This window comes from Colius striatus, chromosome W (assembly GCF_028858725.1).
Source record: "Colius striatus isolate bColStr4 chromosome W, bColStr4.1.hap1, whole genome shotgun sequence".
Lineage (NCBI taxonomy): Eukaryota > Metazoa > Chordata > Aves > Coliiformes > Coliidae > Colius > Colius striatus.
The window spans coordinates 16609941-16632301 of NC_084789.1; the positions used below are offsets into that span (position 1 = coordinate 16609941).

At 45.4% G+C, this 22361-nt stretch overlaps 1 protein-coding gene and 1 long non-coding RNA gene across 12 annotated transcripts; one reads left to right on the top strand and one right to left on the bottom strand.

Annotated features, from left to right (window-relative positions):
- Window positions 1–8805: 8805 nt before the first annotated feature.
- On the bottom strand, window positions 8806–15975 carry LOC133628576 (uncharacterized). 8 transcript variants are annotated; one of them, XR_009820754.1, is made up of 5 exons: window positions 15664–15975; window positions 14335–14375; window positions 11246–11282; window positions 9784–10255; window positions 8806–9658 (listed from the first exon to the last, which is right to left on the bottom strand). It is a non-coding gene; the product is annotated as an uncharacterized LOC133628576 (long non-coding RNA). The 8 variants fall into 8 exon arrangements; XR_009820752.1 differs by having other exon boundaries at window positions 14335–14378; XR_009820756.1 differs by lacking the exon at window positions 15664–15975 and adding an exon at window positions 15525–15635.
- Window positions 15706–22014, top strand: LOC133628575 (2',3'-cyclic-nucleotide 3'-phosphodiesterase-like). Of its 4 annotated transcripts, none has more exons than XM_062016948.1 (4): window positions 15706–15815; window positions 17870–18539; window positions 19095–19237; window positions 19788–22014. In XM_062016948.1, exons 1-4 carry the CDS (start codon window positions 15813–15815, stop codon window positions 20238–20240), a joined length of 1269 nt encoding a protein of 422 aa, XP_061872932.1. In that variant the 5' UTR covers window positions 15706–15812; the 3' UTR covers window positions 20241–22014. The 4 variants fall into 4 exon arrangements, with proteins under 4 accessions (XP_061872932.1, XP_061872931.1, XP_061872933.1 ...); XM_062016947.1 differs by having other exon boundaries at window positions 15708–15863; XM_062016949.1 differs by having other exon boundaries at window positions 15710–15815; window positions 17875–18539.
- The last annotated feature ends 347 nt before the right edge of the window (window positions 22015–22361 follow it).

Below are 22361 nucleotides of genomic sequence, written 5' to 3' on the forward strand. Positions count from 1 at the left end.
TTGTTGTGAATGCGTTATGCCACGTGAAAACTATGATTGTAATTGTAAGGCATTATATTGTGAGTGTTATGATAAATGTAGGAATTGTGGAAAAAGGTTTGCTTGCAGTTCTGAAAATGAAAATAGCGTCTAATAAACAATAATAGGATAAAAGAAAAAGGGGGGATTGTGAGAAACTAAGAATCAGGGTATTGTTTATTGAAAATTTATGTTGGGCTCGATGTAAAGGTTAAACAACAGAAGACAGGAAGTCGCTTATGCAAACAGCTACCAGACATCCTTGTGTGAGATAAGATAACTGCAATGGCATATACAAAACGGATATCGATTATGCAAGCAGGGGATATACTGGTCAAAAATAACCATAGGATGTTCTGAGAAACTGGCAGATGTGGGATGAACGACTCCGTATAAAGACATACAAGTGAGAGATCAACTATGGAACAATGGAGGAAGACTCCTTGCTCAACAACCACCGGAAGGCGGAAAACGACCCCCTCACAGGAAAACGACCATCTCACAGCACCTGGAGCACGTACAGAATACCTACATTACTTCACGTCCACGAATTTAAAATGTATAAAAAGGGACTGTTCGAACTGATCAGGGCGGCAGTTGGTGGAGCGCAGACTCCCCTGTCATCCAGCGCTGTCTTTGCTCATATTCTACTTGCTACAATTAATAAAATTATAATTGGATTATGATCCACTGTGGTCTTAATTTATGACAGTGAGATTAGCTTGAACCAGTTTTGCAGAGATATACACACGGAGGTCGCCTGGGGGACACCGTGAGGAAGACTACTGACTTCCTCCAACGACCACCTAAAGAGGGTGAAAAAGATCCCCAAGATGGAACAAAGCATGCACAAGAAGGAGAGGACCCCTTCCCAGAAATGATTAACATTTTTCAGCCCCTTCGAGGAAAAGTAATGAATACGTATAAGGCCTATCCTACTTAATGCGAACTCGGGATGTGACGGGTGTGCGTCCTGATAGAGAAGAGGCTCTCAGCACACCCAGCGCTGTTTGCTTGCTCTTATTCATCCAATAAACTCCAAAATTCAACTAGAATCCTGTTAGAGGATACTTCATTTATCACATTCTCTGATGGGCCTAAACCACAGATATGTGCTGCTGTTATTTGTTTCCGCAATAGCTATAAATCCTTGCCTTAACTACATTATCTCAATGTCACTCCATTTTTTTTTGAGTTAAAAGTGCCCAATGGAATTTCTAGACTGCCTCTAAAGTTACTGGAGAATGTCTGCTCATAGCCTCAGGACTTGACATAATTTATTTGCTCTCAATGTTTTACTGAGACAACTCTATTCCCACAGCATCTCTAAATATGTATTTTTAGGAATGCCTGTTAGAGAGCAAAAGAAGCTACCACAGCAGCCTTGGGTAGCATTGGAAGGGGCTGGGAGCTGTGAGGGAGGATGGAAAGAGGTAGGATGTGTGCCTTGCTTTGCAGACAGACAAACAAGATGTGCTTGCTCTCATTTGTCATGTTTGCAAGAGCTCCCCTCTCCTTGGGCTGCATTGACTTTGACACTGGGATAATAAAGTGCGGTTATTTTTAGCAGACTAAATATTAGGTGTGAGTGTTTATGGTGACAAGAATAAGGTTTTGATTCTATGAAGAAAGATAGGGTGCTTCAGAAATGGTTCCTGATGCTGTTTTGAAATGATATTGAATTGGAAGCTGCAGTCATGTTGGAGTTCTACATGACAATAATTCTCTGAAATCAGGAACACTTATTTTTTTTAACATCTTTTGCCCTTTCTGTAGGTTCTCCTTTTCTATTTTAACACTGGAATTGCATTTGAAAAGATGTCGGCGACAAATTTGACTGGCAGTTCTTAAGCCTGGTTAACAGCTTTCAATAACAGTCCTTACTCAAGTCCAACTTGTTTCATTCTAGAGGCATACAGAGAATGCAACCTGCTTACTACTACTCTTTTCCCCAGAATAAATATTTTTGTCTATTTTTTCTTCCTGCTCTAGGGAAAAAGTGCTTTCTTTCTAATGATAGCTAGTTATTCCCTGGCATATTCTGTGCTTGCTTATAGGATGAATAACCCAATTATTACTAATGATTATTACTCAGAAGGTAGCACAAGAAGTAACTGGAGTATTTAAACTGTTTCCTTCTGTGAGCTTTAAGCGGAGCATCTATTTTGTGATGGCACGGGCACTTTGGCCATCTTACTGAGCCATTCAAATACTTCACTGTCTACATACTCAGATGGAATCTGAGCTCCTCTATGTTGGTGCCTTTCTGCACAGAAACCATCCTCAGCGTGCTTTTGTGTTTCTTGCTACATTGGCTGTGCTTGGGGAGCAGTGACAGGCCCCCCAGTCACTCAATTCAGCATAAGCCAGTGGTTGAACTTCTGTCAGTAGTCTGACCCCTCAGAAAAATCAAAACTCCTTATTGACCTCTGGCTGATCACAAGGCTCAGTTCTGATGTTTGATACATGGCAGACAGGTTCACTGGGATGAAGTTTTCTTTTAGATAAATATTTAATGCAGATAAAAATAAATGCATCTTTGACACCTATGACTTTGTTCCATATGAGAAAGAAAATTTATAGCCTTGAGATCAGAAATCATTTACTTATGACAGTTTAGAGTATACTCTTTAGAAGAGAAGAAAGCCATCTCCAGGAAAGGCATGAAATTGGGAAGCTGCTTCCAAGACATCTAGATTCTGAAACAAAAAGTAGACAGTGATGTAAATGTGCTCTGATTTTGATAATACTGGCTACGTTTTCTTTTCCCTTCAGAAAAAGACATGGGGGATTGCTATTTTGCCTGCAGTCAAGCTCAGGCTGAAAATGTTGTATGCTGTAAGAAAACAAGTGGGAGGAATGGTTTATCCTCTCCTGTTGCCTTGACACTCCCTGGTACTGCACTGAAGAAATGGCAGGTGTGTTACACAGATCCCACAACAGCAAACCTGGGGTGCTGTGTAGTTTGAGACACGTTGCCTTAGCTGAGTGCTCCCCTAGACGTGGGCGATGCACAGAGCTGGCAAGTTTGGTAAAGGCAGAGTGGTGGCTGGGACAAGCCCCAAGGATTCTGCCTCTCCCCACAGGCAAAGCTGGACCAAAACAGTTCTATCTTATCAGGTGAATAATGGGGAGGCACAGCCTCAGCTCTGTGTTTGCTTCGATTTTTTTTTTTTTTTTTTTTTTTTTTTCACTGAGCTGATTGGGAGTTTTCTCTGAGAACTGGGCTCTTTCTGATTGCCTTTTTTGGGTTTTTTTGCATTTGTTTTATTCCCCCCCCCCCCCCCCAATTCAGACTAGGTAGCCATATCAGCCAAAGCCATCTCTGAGCAGATGGGGAAGGAGTTTTTGTATATCTGTATATCCTCTGCCATCCAGAATCGTTTCAAGTATGCCCGTGTCACCCCATCCACTGACTGGGCACAACTCACCCAGGACCACCCTTGGCTTCTGAGCGAGGTAAGGAGAGTGATTTGCTTTCCTGCAGAGGTTGGGCCCCAGACAAGTCTCAGCCCACCCCAGCTGCTCCCCATTGCCATGGCACATCAGGCTGTGGCAGTCTGTTAGCAGAACTGTGCTCCAGATCTTTCCTGAAGGACCGGTAGCTGCTGCAGTTGCTCTGCCACTTTCATTTGCAACACTGATGAAGAAACAGGCCTTGCTTCAAGGCTATTGTATCACCTTCTGAGGAGCTGATTATAAAAGTTGTTTAAGGGCTGTGAAATACATGAGCAGAGAGATCTGCAAACAAGAAGCTACTAATAACTGCATGGAAGGTAAAGGAGGCTGATTCAGGCAAAGCAAGAGTCACTTAATGTCAGTCCTTGTTCTCAAACCCTTACTTTCTGAAATCATGGAGCACTTTCTCCAGAGGTAGCTTTTATGTTAAGTTAGGGTACTGCTCAGGTTTCCTGCCTCCAAGCAAAATGTTAGGCAAGACTTCATTTTTTGTTTTTTCAATGCAAGGTCATTTATATCTCTTTGTGTTTCATAGCCGTGTACATTATGGAGAGAAAACATATCCAGAGCTCTTTTTATTAGCTGTCCATGCCGTCTTCTTTTGAGTGATTTAATATAATTAAGTCCCGGATTGGTAGAAGATGCGTGTTTCAGTCCTTTACCCACCTGACTGATAGAAGCAACAGTCTCTGCTTGCTGTGTCCCTAATACTTTCTCCTTATGATCCTCTGCTCACAAAGAAATATTAATTTCATGATGTATTTGATAGAGACAGTTTGAAAAACTGACAGGATGCTGTGTACTTTTCAGCATGTTTTTGTTGTTTTCTTTAACAGAAAGTGAGTACTTATATCGCATCCTAACAGCTACTTTGAAAGAGTTATCAAAGTTCATAAGGGAAAAAAAAAGTCAAAACACAACTGTCACCTCAGATGTATACTGAGTAGAAGTAAGGCAGCACTTCTCAAAATATAGTGTATTCAGCAAGTGACTTCAGCAAGGCTTTTGGCACTGTCTCCCATAACATCCTCATCAGAAAGCTCAGGCAGTGTGGCTTGGATGAGTGGACAGTGAGGTGGATCGAGAGCTGGCTGAATGACAGAGCCCAGAGGGTGGTGATCAATGGCACAGAATCGAGTTGGAGGCCTGTGGCCAGTGGAGTTCCACAGGGATCGGTTCTGGGGCCAGTCTTGTTCAACATCTTCATCAACGACCTGGATGAGGGGACAGAGTGGACCCTCAGCAAGTTCACTGATGACACCAAACTGGGAGGACTGGCTGATTCCCCAGAAGGCTGTGCTGCCATTCAGTGGGATGTCGACCGGCTTGAGAGTTGGGCAGAGAGGAACCTCTTGAGGTTCAACAAGAACAAGTGCAGAGTCCTGCACCTGAGGAGGAACAACCCCATGCACCAGTACAGGCTGGGGGTCGACCTGCTGGAGAATAGCTCCGCAGAGAGACCTGGGAGTCCTGGTTGACAATAAGCTAACCATGAGCCAGCAATGTGCCCTCGTGTCCAAGAAAGCCAATGGCATCCTGGGATGCATCAAGAAGAGTGTGGGCAGCAGGTCAAGGGAGATTCTGCTCCCCCTCTACTCTGCCCTTGTGAGGCCTCATCTGGAGTCCTATGTCCAGTTCTGGGCTCCTCAGCTCAAGAAGGACAGAGAACTGCTGGAGAGAGTCCAGCTCAGGGCCACCAAGATGATCAGGGGACTGGATCATCTTTCATATGAGGAAAGGCTGCGGGAACTGGGGCTGTTTAGTCTGGAGAAGAGGAGACTGAGGGGGGATCTCATTAATATTTACAAATATCTAAATGATGGGTGTCAGGAGGTTGGGGCATCCCTTTTTTTGATGGTATCTAGCAACAGGACAAGGAGTAATGGGATGAAGCTGGAACACGAAAAGTTCCTTTTAAACATAAGAAAAAACTATTTCACTGTGAGAATGACGGAGCGGTGGAACAGGCTGCCCAGGGAGGATGTGGAGTCTCCTTCCTTGGAGGTCTTCAAGACCCGCCTGGACATGTTCCTATGCGACCTGATCTAGGCTGACCTGCTTCTGCATGGTGGTTGGACTAGATGATCTCTAAAGGTCCCTTGCAACCCTACCATTCTATGATTCTATGATTAAAAAAAAAAAAGAGTTACCATGAGATGGATTTGCCAAGAGATTAAAGAGATTCTGCAAGGACAGTTGCTTGATGAAACTTAAGTTTTTGTTTGGAGTGTCTACAGGGAATTGCTTGAGCAAAATCACTTTCTAATAATCTCTTTCTTTTAATCTCTCGTGCATAATGTTGTAGCATTTAGTGGTGAAGCCAGATCAGCTAATAAAGAGACGTGGGAAGCTTGGGCTCATTGGAATTGACCTCACTCTGGACCAGGTGAAGGTTTGGCTCAAACAGCATCTGGGCCAAGAAACCACAGTGAGTGCCACCTTAGCAACAAACATAAGGCTGTTTTGTTCTTTTTTGCCTGCCAGTGTGACAAAAGCTGGTGTGCAGGTTTTATTCTTGCTTATTGTGGTTTAAAATGCATCTTATGCTGAAGCAAGTGCAAAACTGTTCCAGGTGAGAACTTCCTGCTGGTAAAGGAGCACTGAGAAATGACCCACCTTGTCAAGAAGCACAGATCAATGCTCTTTGTTTCCTTCTGTTATGTGGAGCCTATGCAGTGGGAGCTCAGCAAGAATTAGTGCCATTCTGAAAGTCCCTTCCTCTTGGGTAGCTCCAATGCTGTATCTGGCATAGCTGCTTTATTTTAATACCCAAGGCAGGTTTAGCAAGGCAAGTATAAAAGTTGTCATAAAATTGGCCTTTATTGTAGCCAGCCAGTATGTTTTGGCTGATGAGTGTTACTTCAAGTTCTTATTTTAGCTCAGTGCTGGTTTGTAATATTTATTCTTCTGGGAATGACACTGCAATGCTAATGATAAAGGAACGGCTGCCATCCTAGATGCTGTGTTTCAGGAGCTGACAGAGTTCTGCTGCCTCAAGGAAACTGATGTCTTGGCCTTACTATGATTGATTGGTACCTGAAGACTGTTATGAAACAGTGGGCAACTTCATCTTGTGTGCCTGCCCATCAGGAAACTATGGGTATTGAAATCATTTCTTTAGCACAACACGACCCCCTTGTCTAAGGGAAGGACTGTGCCAAGGATTCATGACTAATGGTGCTGGCTCCTGAAGCAGTGTCTTCAGGAGCAGGGAGTATCTCCCATGAGCCAGGAAAGTTCAGTTTGGATAGCAAGAAGGTGCCTGTGCAGGGCAGTTCCTGGGACCTTGATGTAGCTGCCAGTGGCTGTAGGAAGAGGCTAAAGGCTTCTCTTACTCTTCCATGCTCACCGATGTCACTTCCAGGGTGAGTGCTGGGCAGAGGCCTCTGCTGTTGCCATTCCCTCTGTAGCTCAGGAGTTCTCTCACTTTGGATTTTTTCAAAGCTCCAAAAGATACTCAAGCCATAGTGTTTCAGGCTGCACTAAGCAGTGCCCTAGGCAGGTACTGTCTCTGGGACAGGAGATGAGAGCAGCCATTCTGGTGTAAGCATAATGTTAGGAAAGGGGAAGGTGACTGACTCCTATAACTTATGAATGTCAAATACCCTGAGTGGTACAGCAGCATGCCTAGCAGTGACAGTGCTTGATGCTGTGCTGGAGAGTGAGCACAGGAAACACAGTCAAGATGCTTGGGAGGAAGTGACTTTAGAATAATGTTGATAAATTCTTGAAGCTTGCTTTACACTGTCATAAGTGTGGATTTGGGGCAAGTGTTCATTGTTGTTTGTCTTGTTTTCTGCCTACAGATTGGTAACGCTAAGGGAATCCTAAAGAATTTTCTAATTGAACCCTTCGTCCCTCACAAACAGGTTGGTATACCAAATAAAGCACTAAAAAGTGTTTTTAAATCTCTTTTGATTTGCGTGCAGCTTGGATTGATAGAGTGGAAAAAGCAGGAGTTTGGGAGCCTGCTGTTAAGCTGACAGTGTCAATGCCTGTGCTCAGAGCTGTGCGGGCACAGCATTAGTCTGTGCAAATAGTTTTTAATAGTTTTTAATCACGTTGGTTGCTGTTACTCTGCTGGGAGGAGATTACAGATCACCTGAGAGGTGACCCAGTTGGTTGGTCAGGGCAGCTCATTGCTTCTTGCATCTGGTACTCTAATGGATAACAAACTGTTGATGTGAGATCTCATTTTCTGCTCGTGAAATACTCCTACTCTGCCATGTTTTGCAGGAAGGTAAAATTACCTACGTTACAGGTGTTTTCGGTGCACACAAGGATGGGCCCTGGTTTGCTTTGTGTAAGATGGGAGCAGTTTTCTCCATAAATGGGAAGTGTTTTCCCTGGCATGTTTCACCAGGATGAAGCACTCTGGGCCCTTCTGTTCTCCCTCACAGCCCATACAACCCTGAGGAGTGTCCAGGCTGCTCCAGCGCTGCTTCTCCTTGGAAAGCTTAGCCATGGGTTCAGGTGCCCCTTCCCCTAGCATTGACACAAAAGCCTCTTCTTCAAAGTCTTCTCTTTGTGTGACTTGCTAATGCTTGTGTCTGGGTCTGTGGTACAGGAGGAAGAGTTCTACATGTGCATATATGCTGCTCATGAGGGAGACTATGTCCTTTTCCACCATGAGGGGGGTGTGGATGTGGGAGTTGTTGATGCCAAAGCTCAGAAGTTGCTTGTGGCAGTGGATGAAAAGCTTAATGAATCGGATGTAAAGAAATATCTTCTGAAGCATGCACCAGCAAATAAAAAGGAGTAAGTATAGATGCCCAGTTGTGGGCATGGCAAGATACTCAGAAGCTCCTCCCTTTTATTTTAGTATGACATCCCTTTGTTCTGTTCCATCCTAAAGCCTTCCCTACTACCCTTTTCGCTGCTCTCAAGAATATGCCACACAGCCTATGTCCAAGTACTTTGATTTTATCTGAGCTGCTTGTAAAGCTCAAAATAAGTGTTCATAGTTCTTGGAGCCTTCACTTGACAGGTATACTTTTCAATCTGCTGAAGTCTTGATCTCTGGGATGTTGGGGATGTGTATTGAATGTTGATCCCTCGTGCCAACATAGAAGAGTTTCTTTTATTTAGTTGTGTCCTAGGTTTGGCGGGGATAGGGTTAACTTCCCCCAGATGTCAAGGTAGATGACATCCGCTGCTCTGCCCTCATCTAGCCAGCCAGTTATACCCTCATAGAAGGCTATTGTTGCCACTACCGGCAACACCACCAGGCCACCTGCACGGATCTCTCAGCCCACCCCGCTGAGGGGACAAGGATCACCATACACTCAGCATGGATGATACTTTATTCCAACCCCTTGTTTACACCGTGTGCCTTTATCTGCTAACACCAGCACCTCCTCCCACTCCACCCTGTGCCCACCTCTTCTGTACCCTCCACCTCTCACGTTACAACCTGAGATCTTCTGGACACCTACTACATCTCCCCCTCCCTAACCTCAATGACTCCAGCATCCTGTGGCACGGGCTGATACATAATGTGTCTGCCCAGCACACGTGCTAGCTGAGCCAATTGCCGGAAGATATAAACAGGTACTGGTCGTGTTCCACTTCACTGCCCAATCTCGCTAATAGTTGAGTGACCCCAGCTGGATCTGCTTCACAGCGGGCTCTCTGAAGAACACATCAATCTGCAAAAGAGACTCAGTAGACCGTTAGACTCATATCTCTGGTCGTATTTGTTTTGCCGGGACCCACTGCTGGGTTCCCTCCTTTTCTACACAAGCACACCCTTGCCCCAAGCATCTGAGCTTCCCATGCTCTCCCCCTCCCTAAGACGGTTGAGTTGTACTTTTAGAGTAGGGTGAGTGCGTTCAACGATCGCCTGTCCCTGGTTATTGTGAAGGATACCGTGCAGCAATTTGATCTGCCAGGTTTGACAGAATTCCTGTGTCACATGGGAGGTGTAACAAGTCCCATTGTCAGTTTTGATTTGTGCAGGACATCCTAGGATGGCTATACATTGTAGCCAGTGCCTAATCACGTAGCGTGCTGTGGCTCGGCCCATGGGGGTAGCTCCCATCTGTCTCCCTGTTTCCACACCAGTGCCACTGTGTTGGTCTTTGATGAGGTATCTGTAAAGCGTGTGTCTTTACAGTCCCATGCAGCTCCTTCACAAGCTTTGTTTCTAGAGGAATCCATTCATATCTGCTCCCATTGGTCACTGAATCATAGAATCATAGAATATTAGAATGTTAGGGATTGGAAGGGACTCCCCAGAGATCACCCAGTCCAACCCCGCACCCCGTAGAAGGAGGTTCACCCAGACCAGGTCACACAGGAACATACTCAGGCAGGTCCTGATGACCTCCAAGGCAACAGGTTTCACAACCGCTCTCCGGGCATCCTGTTCCACTGCTTCATCACTCTCACAGCAAAACAGTTTGGTTTGGGATTTTTTTTTTTTTGGTCACAACTCCAATTTTACTAACAAGCATCAGTTTTATAATCAGCAGCAAAGTTAGCATGCTTATACTACTTCTAATTGGTCCTTTCTCTAAAAGCCAGTTGCGCTTTCTGCGATAAGCCTTGCGGATTCACATACTGCTTCAGCCTCCTCCTTGCTGGAGCTTGTTATCATGTAGGCATTCTTTCTTCTTTTCTCACAGTCGAGAGCAGCTCAAGGACAATCCGCACATTAGTTCTCAAAGCATGGGTTGTTCACTGTTACCAAGCCATGGCCTCTTTCAGACGAAATTCCTCCACAATTCCCCCTTTTTCTTTTTTAGCAACTCATGCCTGGTAAGCTTCGTTTTATACACTGAAAACAAAAGGGGGGATCTCATTAATATTTACAAATATCTAAATGGTGGGTGTCAGGAGGTTGGGGCATCCATTTTTCTATTGTAGCTAGAAACAGGACAAGGGGTAATGGGATGAAGCTGGAATACAAAAAGTTCCACTTAAATATAAGAAAAAACTATTTCACTATGAGGGTGATGGAGCAGTGGAACAGGTTGCCCAGAGGGGTTGTGGAGTCTCCTTCCTTGGATGTCTTCAAGACCCACCTGGACATGTTCCTATGTGACCTGATCTAGGTGAACTTGCTTCTGCAGGGGATTGGACTAGATGATCTCTAAAGGTCCCTTCCAACCCCTACCATTCTAAGATTCTATGATTCTATGATTGTAGTAGTTTGACCCTGGCTGGATGCCACGTGCCCACCACATCACTCTATCACCCACCTCCTTAGCAAGCCAGGGAAGGGGAAAAAATAAGATGGGAGTCTTGTGGACTGAGATAAAAGCAGTTTAATAAAGAAGCAGCAAAGCCATACGTGTGAGAAGTGAAGCAAAAGCAAATAAAGATGTTACTCTCTACTTCCCATCAGCAGCGATGTCCGGCCACCTTCGGTACACGTAACGGTTGCTTTTGGAAGGCCAGAAATGAATCTTGCCTCCTCTTCCTGCTCCTCTCCCCCAGTTTATATTACTGAGCTGATGTCATATGGTATGGAATATGTCCTTGGTCAGTCTGGGTCAGCTGTTCTGGCCGTGGTCCTTTCCAAGATTGTGTCCATCCACAGCTATTGGTGAAGGTGGGGGAAGGAATGCTGGAGGGACAGCCCTGATGCTGTGCGAGCAGTAGTCATAATATTGATACCAACAGGAAGCACAGCACTGCAAGAGCTGCTATGTAAAATCACTACCATCCCAGACCCACTACAATGATATACAGACCGCAGTGGCTGCTAGGGAAGGTGGGACAAGAGGTGAAGGTGGGCTGTAGGGTTACCAACGGAACTACTCACCAGCAGGTAAATCAATTCTCTGTAATCGAAATAGAAACTGAGAAAAAACAAAAAATAAATATATTAAACAAGAAATAGACTTCTGGCACAATTTTACTTTGTTCAAACCAGTATATATAGCGTGCCTCTGGGCCCAAGGGGAAATAGGGTTGTCATTTAAATTAAAAATTGACACTATATCCTCAACCATGCTGCCTTCCACAACTACTGTTACAACTACCCTTGGATCTACCTCACAAACGCATTTAAGATGGACACAAAAAAATTACTAAGATTGGACTCTATGCAGTTAAGCTAACTGGGCAACAGCAAATACTCCTTAATCCTTCTTGGTCACTAAAGAAGGTGGACATGTATGTGCAAACTATTAACTCAAAATGTTCACCTTTTCTCAGCACCTCCAATACTGGATGGTACTCTCGGTTGCATTATAGAAAATTGTCCCGCTCTAAGTGAGATGTAACTGGCATGCTGGGAACTGAACTCGGAGTTTTAAATACAATAGACTCTGAGATCCTTGCTAATAAACTAAGCACAACTATTAATGAATTGCAAAATTGGAACAACCTCTAAATTCTTCCTTATGGGGTGTTGCTGCTACCAGCAACACCACCAGGCCGCCTGTACGGATCTCTCAGCCCACCCCACTGAGGGGACAAAGATCACCACACACTCAGCATGGATGACCCTTTATTCCAACCCCTTGTTTACACCATGTGCTTTTATCTGCTAACACCAGCACCTCCTCTCCCTCCACTCCATGCCCACCTCTTCTGTACCCTCCATCTCTCGCGTTACAACCCGAGATCTTCCGGATGCCTACTACAGTGGGACTTAGGAAATAATGAATGGATGCTTCCAATCCTCTTTAAAGAATCTGAAAAAACCATATTTGGGTGACCACCAGCTAATAGCCCATGCTATAGGAGCTGTCCAAGATAATGTGTCCCTGGCACTGAGCTGGATTCAGGCTCAGCTATGGATACAATCCACAATGGCTATAATAATTCGAGAAGGAGAAAATGGACTCTTACCCATAGAGCTTAGGAAAGTCATCTGGGATCATGCCACTAGTTTTGAAAGAAAATTCGTGGTGGCACCTTGTCAATTTTACATATAACCAGGATACTAACCGAATCATTGCTTTTGTATTAACTATAGGTGATGCAACAGTCTGTACCATTTATCCTATTATGGCTTTAAGAATTTTAAAAGAAAATGTGATATTATACCCATCAGAGCAGCAGGAATGGGCTTATAAAAACAGATACACCCATGTATGGCAAACTATTGATGCTGATGGTTGTACCACAAAGGGAACACAAGGATATATATGTGAAAGTAATACTTTGAGAGCCCAAGACATTTGTTTAGACACTGAGCAAAGTTTTTGTTATTTTGAAATATACTCTGATAATGATCCGAGGACTGTTCTAGAAAACATCGGAAAGGGTTGTACATGTTTAAGATCCCCTTGTGATAGTCTGTTAACAGATGACCTGAAAGTACCACTTTGTGATCACTCAAATCTATGTATTTGTAACTACGCACATTTCAGGATGTGACTTTAAGTACCTAAACCAAGAACTGTGTACCAAACTATACATGGTAGTTACATGTTATATGATACTTTGTCACCAACTCCAATTGGAATGAACATCACACTGGTCAGAAAGTTATTAGAACACCCTGATCTGCCTAACTTTGTAGAAAAAGTAAAGGGAGATATTCGTAAGCTCTTAATTACAATTTGCCATGGCACCCAAAACATACATCAAGTAATAAAAAGAGTACAAGAAGAAGGGACTTATCACTAGTGAGAAGCTCTATTTGGATGGTCTCCAACCGCTAGTGGAATTTTTGAATCGACTACTTCATCCTGTAGTAGTGGTATTTATACTGAATAAAGAATGCTTAGTCTTGATAGTCATTATATACATAAGAGTATGGCACATGATTCGCAACTTAGCACAAGTTAGAAGCTTTAACAAAATGTTTGTGCAAAAGGGTATCATGCTTTGCAAAAGAATTTGCAAGGATCAAGGGAAGGGGGGAATTGATTCATAGGTAGATAGGCAAGTTTAGGTTATGGAAGCTTGCTTATTAAAACTTACAATATTAGTTAGAAAATCACACATATAATTTTATGAAACTGCTAGTCTTGTAAGCCCACAAACAGAGCTATTAGAAAGACACAGCTATTTCTTGTAACATAACTATTGCTTAGTGCTGATAGTTCCAAGGCTGGTATGTACCTAAAAAAAATATTATGGCAAAGCTATTATGTTAGTTCTACACTTGAACATTTGGACATTGTACACCACTGATAATTACAAGGCCTGCCTAGCCCTAAACAAAACTGTTATCTGGGATGGCAGAGCTTTTAGGCCAATTTTCATCCTGTCCAAGGTCCCAGGAATAAAGATACATCGCAAGGAAAGTTTGGATCTTAATCCAACAGCAATCCCTAATGACCACTGAAGGAAGCAAGAGGGCACTGAAAGAAGCATGACAGAGGCGTAACTTGGGTGGACCAGGACGGGACTATGGGTGGGCCCTTTCCTGGAAATGTGACGAATATTCATGTTTGCTGTAAATATAAACTGAAAATCCAAAGGCTGAGGTGGGCACGTTTGGTGGAGAAATCCCCCGTGTTCCCCAGCACTGCAATAAAAATACCTGCTTAATAGTCTCTTTGGCTATTGAGTCCCGACTGGCTTCTTCATGGCATCAAAACCTCCTGGCTCAGAAAACTTAATCCCAGTTTATGAACTAGTCCAACATGTAAAAGTATGAAGCCCCAGCCCTGCTCAGGTCATTGTAGATTTTTTTTTTTACCTCCCTGGGGCAAGGGTTTTACAACCAGGATACAGCAACTGAGCACAGAGGAGGCCCTGCTATCAGCTGCTGATCACAGCTCACCGTTTTCTGACCTCTGAAAAACCCACTTTGCATCAGAGCATGGAAGAACACTTGGGCATGGCCAGTGACCCATGAAGAAACTGTCTGTGTATTCTGGTAGCCAGCCTTCATCAACCTAACAGTGGGTTGGAGGTGATCTGACTGCAAGCAGCTTGCCCGGTACTCACCTATTCAGTGATACCTCATGGATGTCCAGGGCTCAGGCCTCCTGCTGGGAGAAAAAAGGTAGTGAGAAAGGCGGAATCTTTGGGGGAGGAGACATTTGATACAGGATACCCACAGGTAGGAATCACAGCAGGGAGAAATTAAGGGTATTACTGCAGGGAGTTTTATGGTAGGAAAGGGCCAAGAAATGACAGCAAAGAGCAAAAGAAAACAGGAAAAACTTAAGTATATAACTGCATTTCTAGAGCTTTTATTAATAAACCATACCACTTACAGGCCTTAAATGATGTGAACAAAAGCTTCATCAAAGAGCTGAAGGAAAGAAAAGATGAACTGACAGTTAGCTCTCTAAAAGGTAGTCATCATTTAGCTCTCTGCACCCCATAAAGATAAAAATTATTTGCTTTCCTCTTCTGGAGCACAGCCCAGGGCATGGGAACATAGCACCCCAGTCTCAGGTAGCAAGCATCTAAATTTCTGGCCCATATTGCATCCTCTGTCCTAGCACAGAGTAACAGGAATTAATTTATATGTAAAGCCATAGTGTAGTTGTAATTGGTGGCTTCATTTTTTTTTTTGGTAGTGAAGGTTTAATCTTGAGCTGGTATAAATCAAAGTAAGCAATGTCAGCAAAGCCTCAGTAACAGTGAAGGAGCCTTATTTCACTCTTCTGTACCATCCACTTAAAAACCTGCTTTTAATAACACTGAGAGCAGCTCTAGTGCCCAGAATGCAGTCAGAAGCAAAACGTGGCTGTAAAAGTGACTGTGAATAAATGAGATCCACAGTGCTGAGACCTTAAAAAATCTGGAATTAAAGTCTCTGACAGAGGCCAAGGGTCTTTCTGTTCCTGCACCCTACTGATTTCTCAGTTCTGGAATTTGGTTTAAGATTGTTTTTTCCTACCCAGATGACGATGTTAGCAGTAAAAACACAGAATATGACAACTTTGAAAAGTACAGAGAGGAAAACGGCCAAAGCACAGAGAAGATGGAAAGCAAGAAGATACTAGGAACTATAAAGAGGACCACGGAAACAAGAAAGGAGGAAAGGAACGAGAAGATAAAGGGAAGGAGAGAAAAGAGGAAAAGATAAGAAGACTGTAGAGGAAGAAGTAGAAGCTGCTGCAGAACCGCCGTGTCCACTCTGGAGCAGCGCGGCGGGTCCAGAATGGCCTATTGTGCTGCGGTACCGGCGTCGCAAACACGATCTTTCCCCTCACTGGCCGCCCTTCTCTTATCTCTGGTCCGTGCGCCCCGGCCCCTCCGCTCGCCCGGTACCAGCCCGGCCTATCCCAACCACCCTCCCTGTCCGATATCCCAGGCACCAACCTCTGCTGTCCCGGAGAGGGCCCGGCCCGGCCCCCCGCTCCGTCCGCGCCTGCGCGGCCACAGGCGGGGCCAGGAGGGGGCCCCCGGGGCTATGAAAGGGGCCGCGGTCAGCCTAGGGCTACTTTGCATTGGTGGCTGCTCCTCTCAGCATGGTAAGCGCGGTCGGACCTCTCCTGGACGCGGGCTTCGGGTACCGAAGGGTAGGAAGCATCGGCGTCATCGCTGACCCGAGGGCGCTGACCCCGGCGGGGATGGGGGGCGGTGTGGGGCCTCAGCTAGACCCCAGGCTCGGTCCCTGGCCCCGGGCTCTCCGTGGCTCCGCCCCGGGCCGCCCTTGGGGGACAAAACCGGGACATGAGGCACTTTCGAGGCTACCTCCGCGCGAATCACCGTCCCGCGGGGAGCTCGGAGACAAGGGGGAGCTTTGTGGAGACAACGACAACGGGGAGAGACGGGACGGGGCCGCTGGCTCAATGGGGAATTGTCTGTTGCGGGTCTCTGTGGGGCCATTGTCTGGCCGGCCCCTACGCAGGCCTATCTGTGAAGGCAACTTTTGTCTGCCACGCTGGCCCCCAAACAATGGGGGGGGAATAGGTATTTTCTATTATTGTTCTTTTGTTTGCACGTTTGAAAAGTGGCCTCAGTCTCAGGCCTCACGAGCAGTTCCCTCCAGCGAAGGTGGTGGGCCAGTCCAGACACAGCCCTGGCCTTGCACATAGGCCTGGCCCTAGGTTTGGCAATTAAATGTCTCCATGGGGAACAGGACGTTTACCTTGTGAGGAAGAGTGGCTCTTGAAGGTGGCTTGCACCATCTGGGAGCCCTCAGTCCACGGGAAAGGCAGCACAGGTGGCCCAGGAGAGGTGGGTGGTCCTCATTCCCATGGCAGGAACTTGACAGGACTGCCCTAGTGCTGTGCTTGCTATGCCAGCATGCTAGGCAGCAGCTGACCCCCCTGGGACAGGCAGCACTCCCTGCCCCACATGCCCATTGAAGCAGTGGGGTCCTGGTCCTAGTAGCAGGGCACTTTGGAACCACAACCCCCCTCCACCTTCTGGAATGAGGGATAGGAAAGTTAATCAACTGAAAGAGTTGGGTTTTAAACAGTAGCTTCGCTCTGCAAACAGGAAAGCTGTGTCAGCAGAAAAAAAACATCTTTTTATAAAACATTCATGTTGTGTGTAAAACGTCTTGATTTTGGCATCAAAGGCAGAACTTTCTCCTCCAGCATCGCACCAGTGGTGGCTGGTACAGCGCTTGGCTTAGGAGCCACTCATGGGCTGGGCAGGAAGATGAAGAATTCATGTGTTGACCCAAAAACCTGTGTCTTGCTGCTATTGAAAATATGCACAGTTGGAGAAACCCCTTATTTCTTTCTAGTCTGGTGTTTTCCCAGGGCCTGCTGGGAGTTAATCTGGGTTGCAGTTACCAGAGCTGCTAACAGGGAGGCAGAGCTTTTCCCAGCTTACTTGCTGCTGCCAACTGCCAGTGCGTGTTTCTCTCAGGGCTGGTTTCATTTTTGTATTGAGCCCAGCAGCTACCAGTTTCTCTTTACTGAAACCATTTCAGTTGCTCCTCTGTTGAGGCATTCAGGATACCAATATTCAGTGTAGCACGAAGAAATAGCGACCCTTAACACAGGAGACAGCATCCTCGCAGCCTTCAGTGATAAATGGCCTTTCCCCTGAGGACAGAAGATCCCTAAACAGACTTGAACCCTTTTGCAGTCTTTTTTCATTGGGGTGAAGCGATGAGATTGCAGCAGCTGTCACAACCCCCTGGAACTTTCCTGTCTTTGCGCTGAGCACCCTGTGGCATTGTGCCCTTGTTACCCAGTAACCACAAGTACTTGTTTAAGTGCTCAGAAATAATTCTGACACTTGAAGTGCTCTGCCTGGGATGTTGCTTTGTGGCAACTTGTGGTACCTGTTGAAACTATCTCCTGCCTCATGATGGCTACAAAGCAGGGGGCAAAGCTGCACCTTCATCTTGCGTCAGCCAGTGCTGGAGCTGGGGGTTGGTGGGACAGGGCACAGGTCCCTGCTGCAGGACCTGCTGGGTTTTAAGCTGAGCAGGGCAGCTGAGGGTGGGGTAGAGATGGCCTCTGCCTCCCCCCCCCTCCCAGGGAGGGTTCTTCACAGCGCATGCTTGTGCCGTTGGGTCTCTTGGTGTTGACAGCCTGCAAAATATTTTCTTCTTGCATTTCAGAACAGAGGCCTCTCAAAGAAGAGTCACCCATTCCTGCCTAAAATATTTAGAAAGATGTCTACTCAATCAGCAAAAGAAAGACCTGAAAGCTTGCAGTTCCCTTTCCTTGATGATGAAGAAACCATCTCCACGATCAAAGAATCTAAAACCTTTTTTATTTTAAGAGGCCTACCTGGCAGTGGGAAGTCCACTCTTGCCCAGGCTATTCAAGATAGGTATAAACATGCCTGCAAGGTCATCTCTGTTGAGAGCTATAAAATTACACCTTTGATAAGAAGCACAATTCCTGAAGAGTACTCAAAGGTGGATGAGGATCTAGTTGACTATTGCAAACGAGACATCAGCGTTATTGTTTTGGATGACACTCACCATGAGCAGGAGCGACTGGACCAACTCTTTGATATTGCTGACAAATACCGGTACAAAGTCATCTTTGCTGAGCCCAAAACCCAGTGGCGGATGGATTGCTTGCAGCTGAAGGAAAAGAATCAATGGAAACTGTCAGTGGAGGAGCTGAAGAAGATGAAGCTGAGTTTGGAGAAGGAATTCCTGCCCATGTATTTTGGGTGGTTTTTGAGCAAAAGAAGTTCAGAGATCCTGAGGAAGGCTGGCCAGACTTTCTTAGATGAGCTTGGAAGTCTCAAAGCCTTCAAAAAGGAGAGTAAATATTGTATGTACAGAAGTATCTTACCACACTCTTACTCTGTTGAGGAAATGTTAATGCTTGGCAAATGAGCCAAGTTTGGGCAGCTTCTGATGGGAATTTCTAGTTAAAAGTTAGCAACAAGGAAAATTGCTTAAAAGCTACTAAACTGTTTCACATAGTTGACAAAGTTACCAGTGTAAGTAAAAATAAATGACAGTGATTTTTCCTAAGAAGTCTCTTTAGCCCTGAGGTTGCAGAGAGTAGGGTTTGGGTGGCAGCAGCCCCTGGTTGCTTTGAGTAAGAGAAAACAGAAGGACTGAACAATTGTGTCCCTTAGGGGACTTGTACAACATCAAGGTTAAGGACAAGCCCTGATGACATGCAGAAGCTTCTCTTTTCTAGTGATAGCCACTGTTAGCTTAGGTAGAAGTTTTACTTACCTGTTTAGTCCTTTAAAGTAAGAAAGAATGACACATGAAGGACAGGTGGGTGAGGAAAGCTGAAGTGGGACTTTGACTCATGAGGTGACATTGGGGGGATCATTTTCTGATAGTAACATTATTTATCCTGTATTTGCAGTTGCTTCTGCCATTGAAGATCCCAAAATCAAAATAGATCTCACCAGCTACTTTGTGAAGAGGCCACCCGGGGTCTTACACTGCACCACAAAATACACTGAGTTTGGAAAAGCATCTGGAGCTGAGGAATATGCACAGCAAGAAGTGAGTATGGGGGCTGTGACTCCCTAGAACCCCTCTTTCCCTCCCCCTTCCCAGACAGGGATCCACTAGCCTCCTGGGGGGTGGGGTAGGGATGTGGCTTTGCCTGGAGCCAAGAGGGTGACTGTGGGGACAGTGAAGTACATCTGTGTGGCCTGTGCAACAGAGAAGTCATCATTGGGGAAGAGATGGTGACCTTTTCCTGTTAGTTCCCAAACAAACCCCTCCTGCTCCCCCCCATCACTCCTGACCACCAGCATCATCTCCAATAGCTTGATTTGAGTGATGATGAATTAAGATATTTAGATTTCCATCTAAATTATTTTAAAACAGATAATCCTAAGTTAAATACTGGAATTTACAAAGGAAAAAGATGGCACCAGCTCCAAATTCAGAGCAGGAGCTTCAGGCCATGCTGCACTGACTTGTATGTCATATTTCAAATATGTCAAAGTAAGAGCTACTACAATGGCCCAAGACCCCTATAAAGCCACCCATGCTGCTGTGCAATCAGTTAAAGCTTTGTCCTGAGCTTGTCTCCCCCTTCTACCAGGCTGTGAAGGCTTCCTACAGCAAAGGCTTCACCTTGGCCATTTCTGCCCTGTTCATAACAACAAAAACTGTTGGTGCTCGCATTGAGCTGAGCCCACAGCAACTGCTGCTGTGGCCTGGAGACACTGACAAGATCCTGCCCACCGACAACCTCCCCAAAGGCAGCCGGGCTCACATCACCCTTGGTTGCGCAAACGGCATTGAAGCAGTGCAGACTGGGCTTGACATGCTGGAGTTTGTGAAGCTGGAAAAGGCAGGGAACAAAGGGGATCAAGTAGGGGAAATTGGAGGAGGGAAACTGCTGTATTTTGATAATGGGATGTGGATGCTGGTCCTTGCTAAAAAGATCGATGTGAAGGCGATATTCTCGGGTTACTACGGAAAAGGAAAACTCGTGCCAACGCAGAGCACCAACAAACGGGGCTCTGCTTTTAGCTCCTGCACCATCCTCTAGGAGTGTGAATGGCTTTGTTTTTAAAAGGCAAGTAACTCCTGTAACCTTTAAAAGTGTAAAGAGAGATAATTCTACCTTTAGTAAAGTCAGTCCTTTTGCCAACCCCCTTGTGAAGCCTCTCTGGGGAGAGAGAGTTCAACAGCCTCTGGAAAAGGAAGAAAACAAGCAACTCCTGAGACAGGAAAACTGTTGCCTCGCTGATACAGCCCCTGAAAGCTGCCCAGTGCACACCAAGGGCAGAGTTTTGGAGCTGGGGTGGTCTACTTGTTTTCTTCCTTGGAGGAAGATCAGCCATGGTCTTTTATAAATTCCCACGAATCACAAGTGTCAGTGTGACCTGTCAGCACTCTGACCAGTGACAGACCAAAGCCTGGAGGGGCCTGGGCTGAAGCCAAGGGAATGGTGTCTTTTTTTTTTTTTTTCAGTCCAGTAGCGGAATAACTGGGTAAAACCAGTGAGACTTGATTATGGATCACTGCTGTCAAGTAGGACAGCAACAGTTTATCCTGTAAGATTACTCCAGGGCAGAGGGTATCCACAGCTTCCCCAGAGGCTGGTCCTGCCCTAGCTCCTGGTCACTGTTTCCATGTGAATGCTCTCCTCAACAGAGGGAGAGACCCACTGAGAGGCAGACAGAAGGAAAGTGCATTTCCAGATGCTGTCTTAAACACAGCTATTGTGGACTTTGAGGGAAACAAAGTGATGTCCCAGGGGAGGCATTCAGTTCCTGCAGCATAGCTCCAGCCACTCTACAGCATGTGTCAGTATCCTTGTCCTGCAGGGAACAATCCTCCCTTGGCAGGGGGCAGAAGAGATGAACAAAGTCTCTTCAATCTTGTTTTACAGAAACTAAAATAATGTCTGAAGTATAGACCTGTACTTCATGCAAGATTTTCCTACTTCTCTCTAATGCACTTGACTGTTAAGTTAGGGTGGCAGTAACACTGTAATTTAGGAAGCGGAGGTACTGTAACTGCATAACTTAAGTCTGCTCAAACCTAAACCCTTGGCTGAAAAAACCATTAATGAATGAGCACTCTTGTTAAGTCTGTTTTAGTAAAACTTATGTTTTTGCTCTCAACCAGACCATCTGCCCATGGTTATGTGGGTACTACTTCACTGTAACAAAGCTCAACTAACAGACTCAGGTCAGGACAACAGTTTAAACTTGTGCTATGGCTGCATGCTTGGTGAACTGTAGAGTGAAATTAATCCCCTATTAACCCCTACAAATTCTGACAGTGTTTGACAAGTGTGTACCTGAAGGAGGTGGCATGGGGGGCCCTGTCCTGGGGAAGCCCCACACTGCCTCTGCCAGAAATGTTTCTTCTCTAAAGATTTAAAACAAATGTAAGGAGTTCAGGGGAGGCAAGCTGGGAAACACTCTGCATGTTGACCAATGAAGCAACATCATTCCTCCTCTTTCAAAGAGATGATAAATTTTCATTATAACATTAAAACCCCCATATACACACACATGCACCTGTAGGCCCAGCAATCCTCCCTTACTTTCAGCAGAGAAACCCTTGCTACCTTCTGCACAGGCAGCACTTGCCCAACACTCAGCTTGAGTCCTAACAGCAGTGTCCCAGGGGTTTGGTCCTTACAGACCTGGGGAAATTGGCTGCAGGTGGCTGCCTCTGATGGCTCCACAGGACCATGTGGCCCTCTTTTTCCCTATGCCTGTTCAAGAAAAACAGAGACCTGTCTTCACTGAAGTTTTTATTAGTTTGTACGTCATATACAGTTTATAGAATAAAGTAAACCAATTGCCTATGGTTTCACTTCAGTCTGTGATATTCTAAATGATGTGTTCATATTTACTTTATTAGGCATAATTCAAATATTCACTTCTTTTTTTTTTAACCATTCACATCCTAGAGAGGGAAGTGTCTGAAGAGGGAGAGTGTTGGTACTAACATTGGCTGGGAGACAATAACATTGTTTGGCAAAGCAGTGGGGATAGTGATTGCTCCATGCAACACTCCTCCCAGTGGAAAGGGCAAGATATTTACACTGAGGTAAACATTCAGAATTAATTCAGATCAATGATGTAGCAGGGGGACTCATGTCCTCTCCCAGTTGGCTTTGCCTTGTCCTCTGGTTTTGCCTCTACTCCTG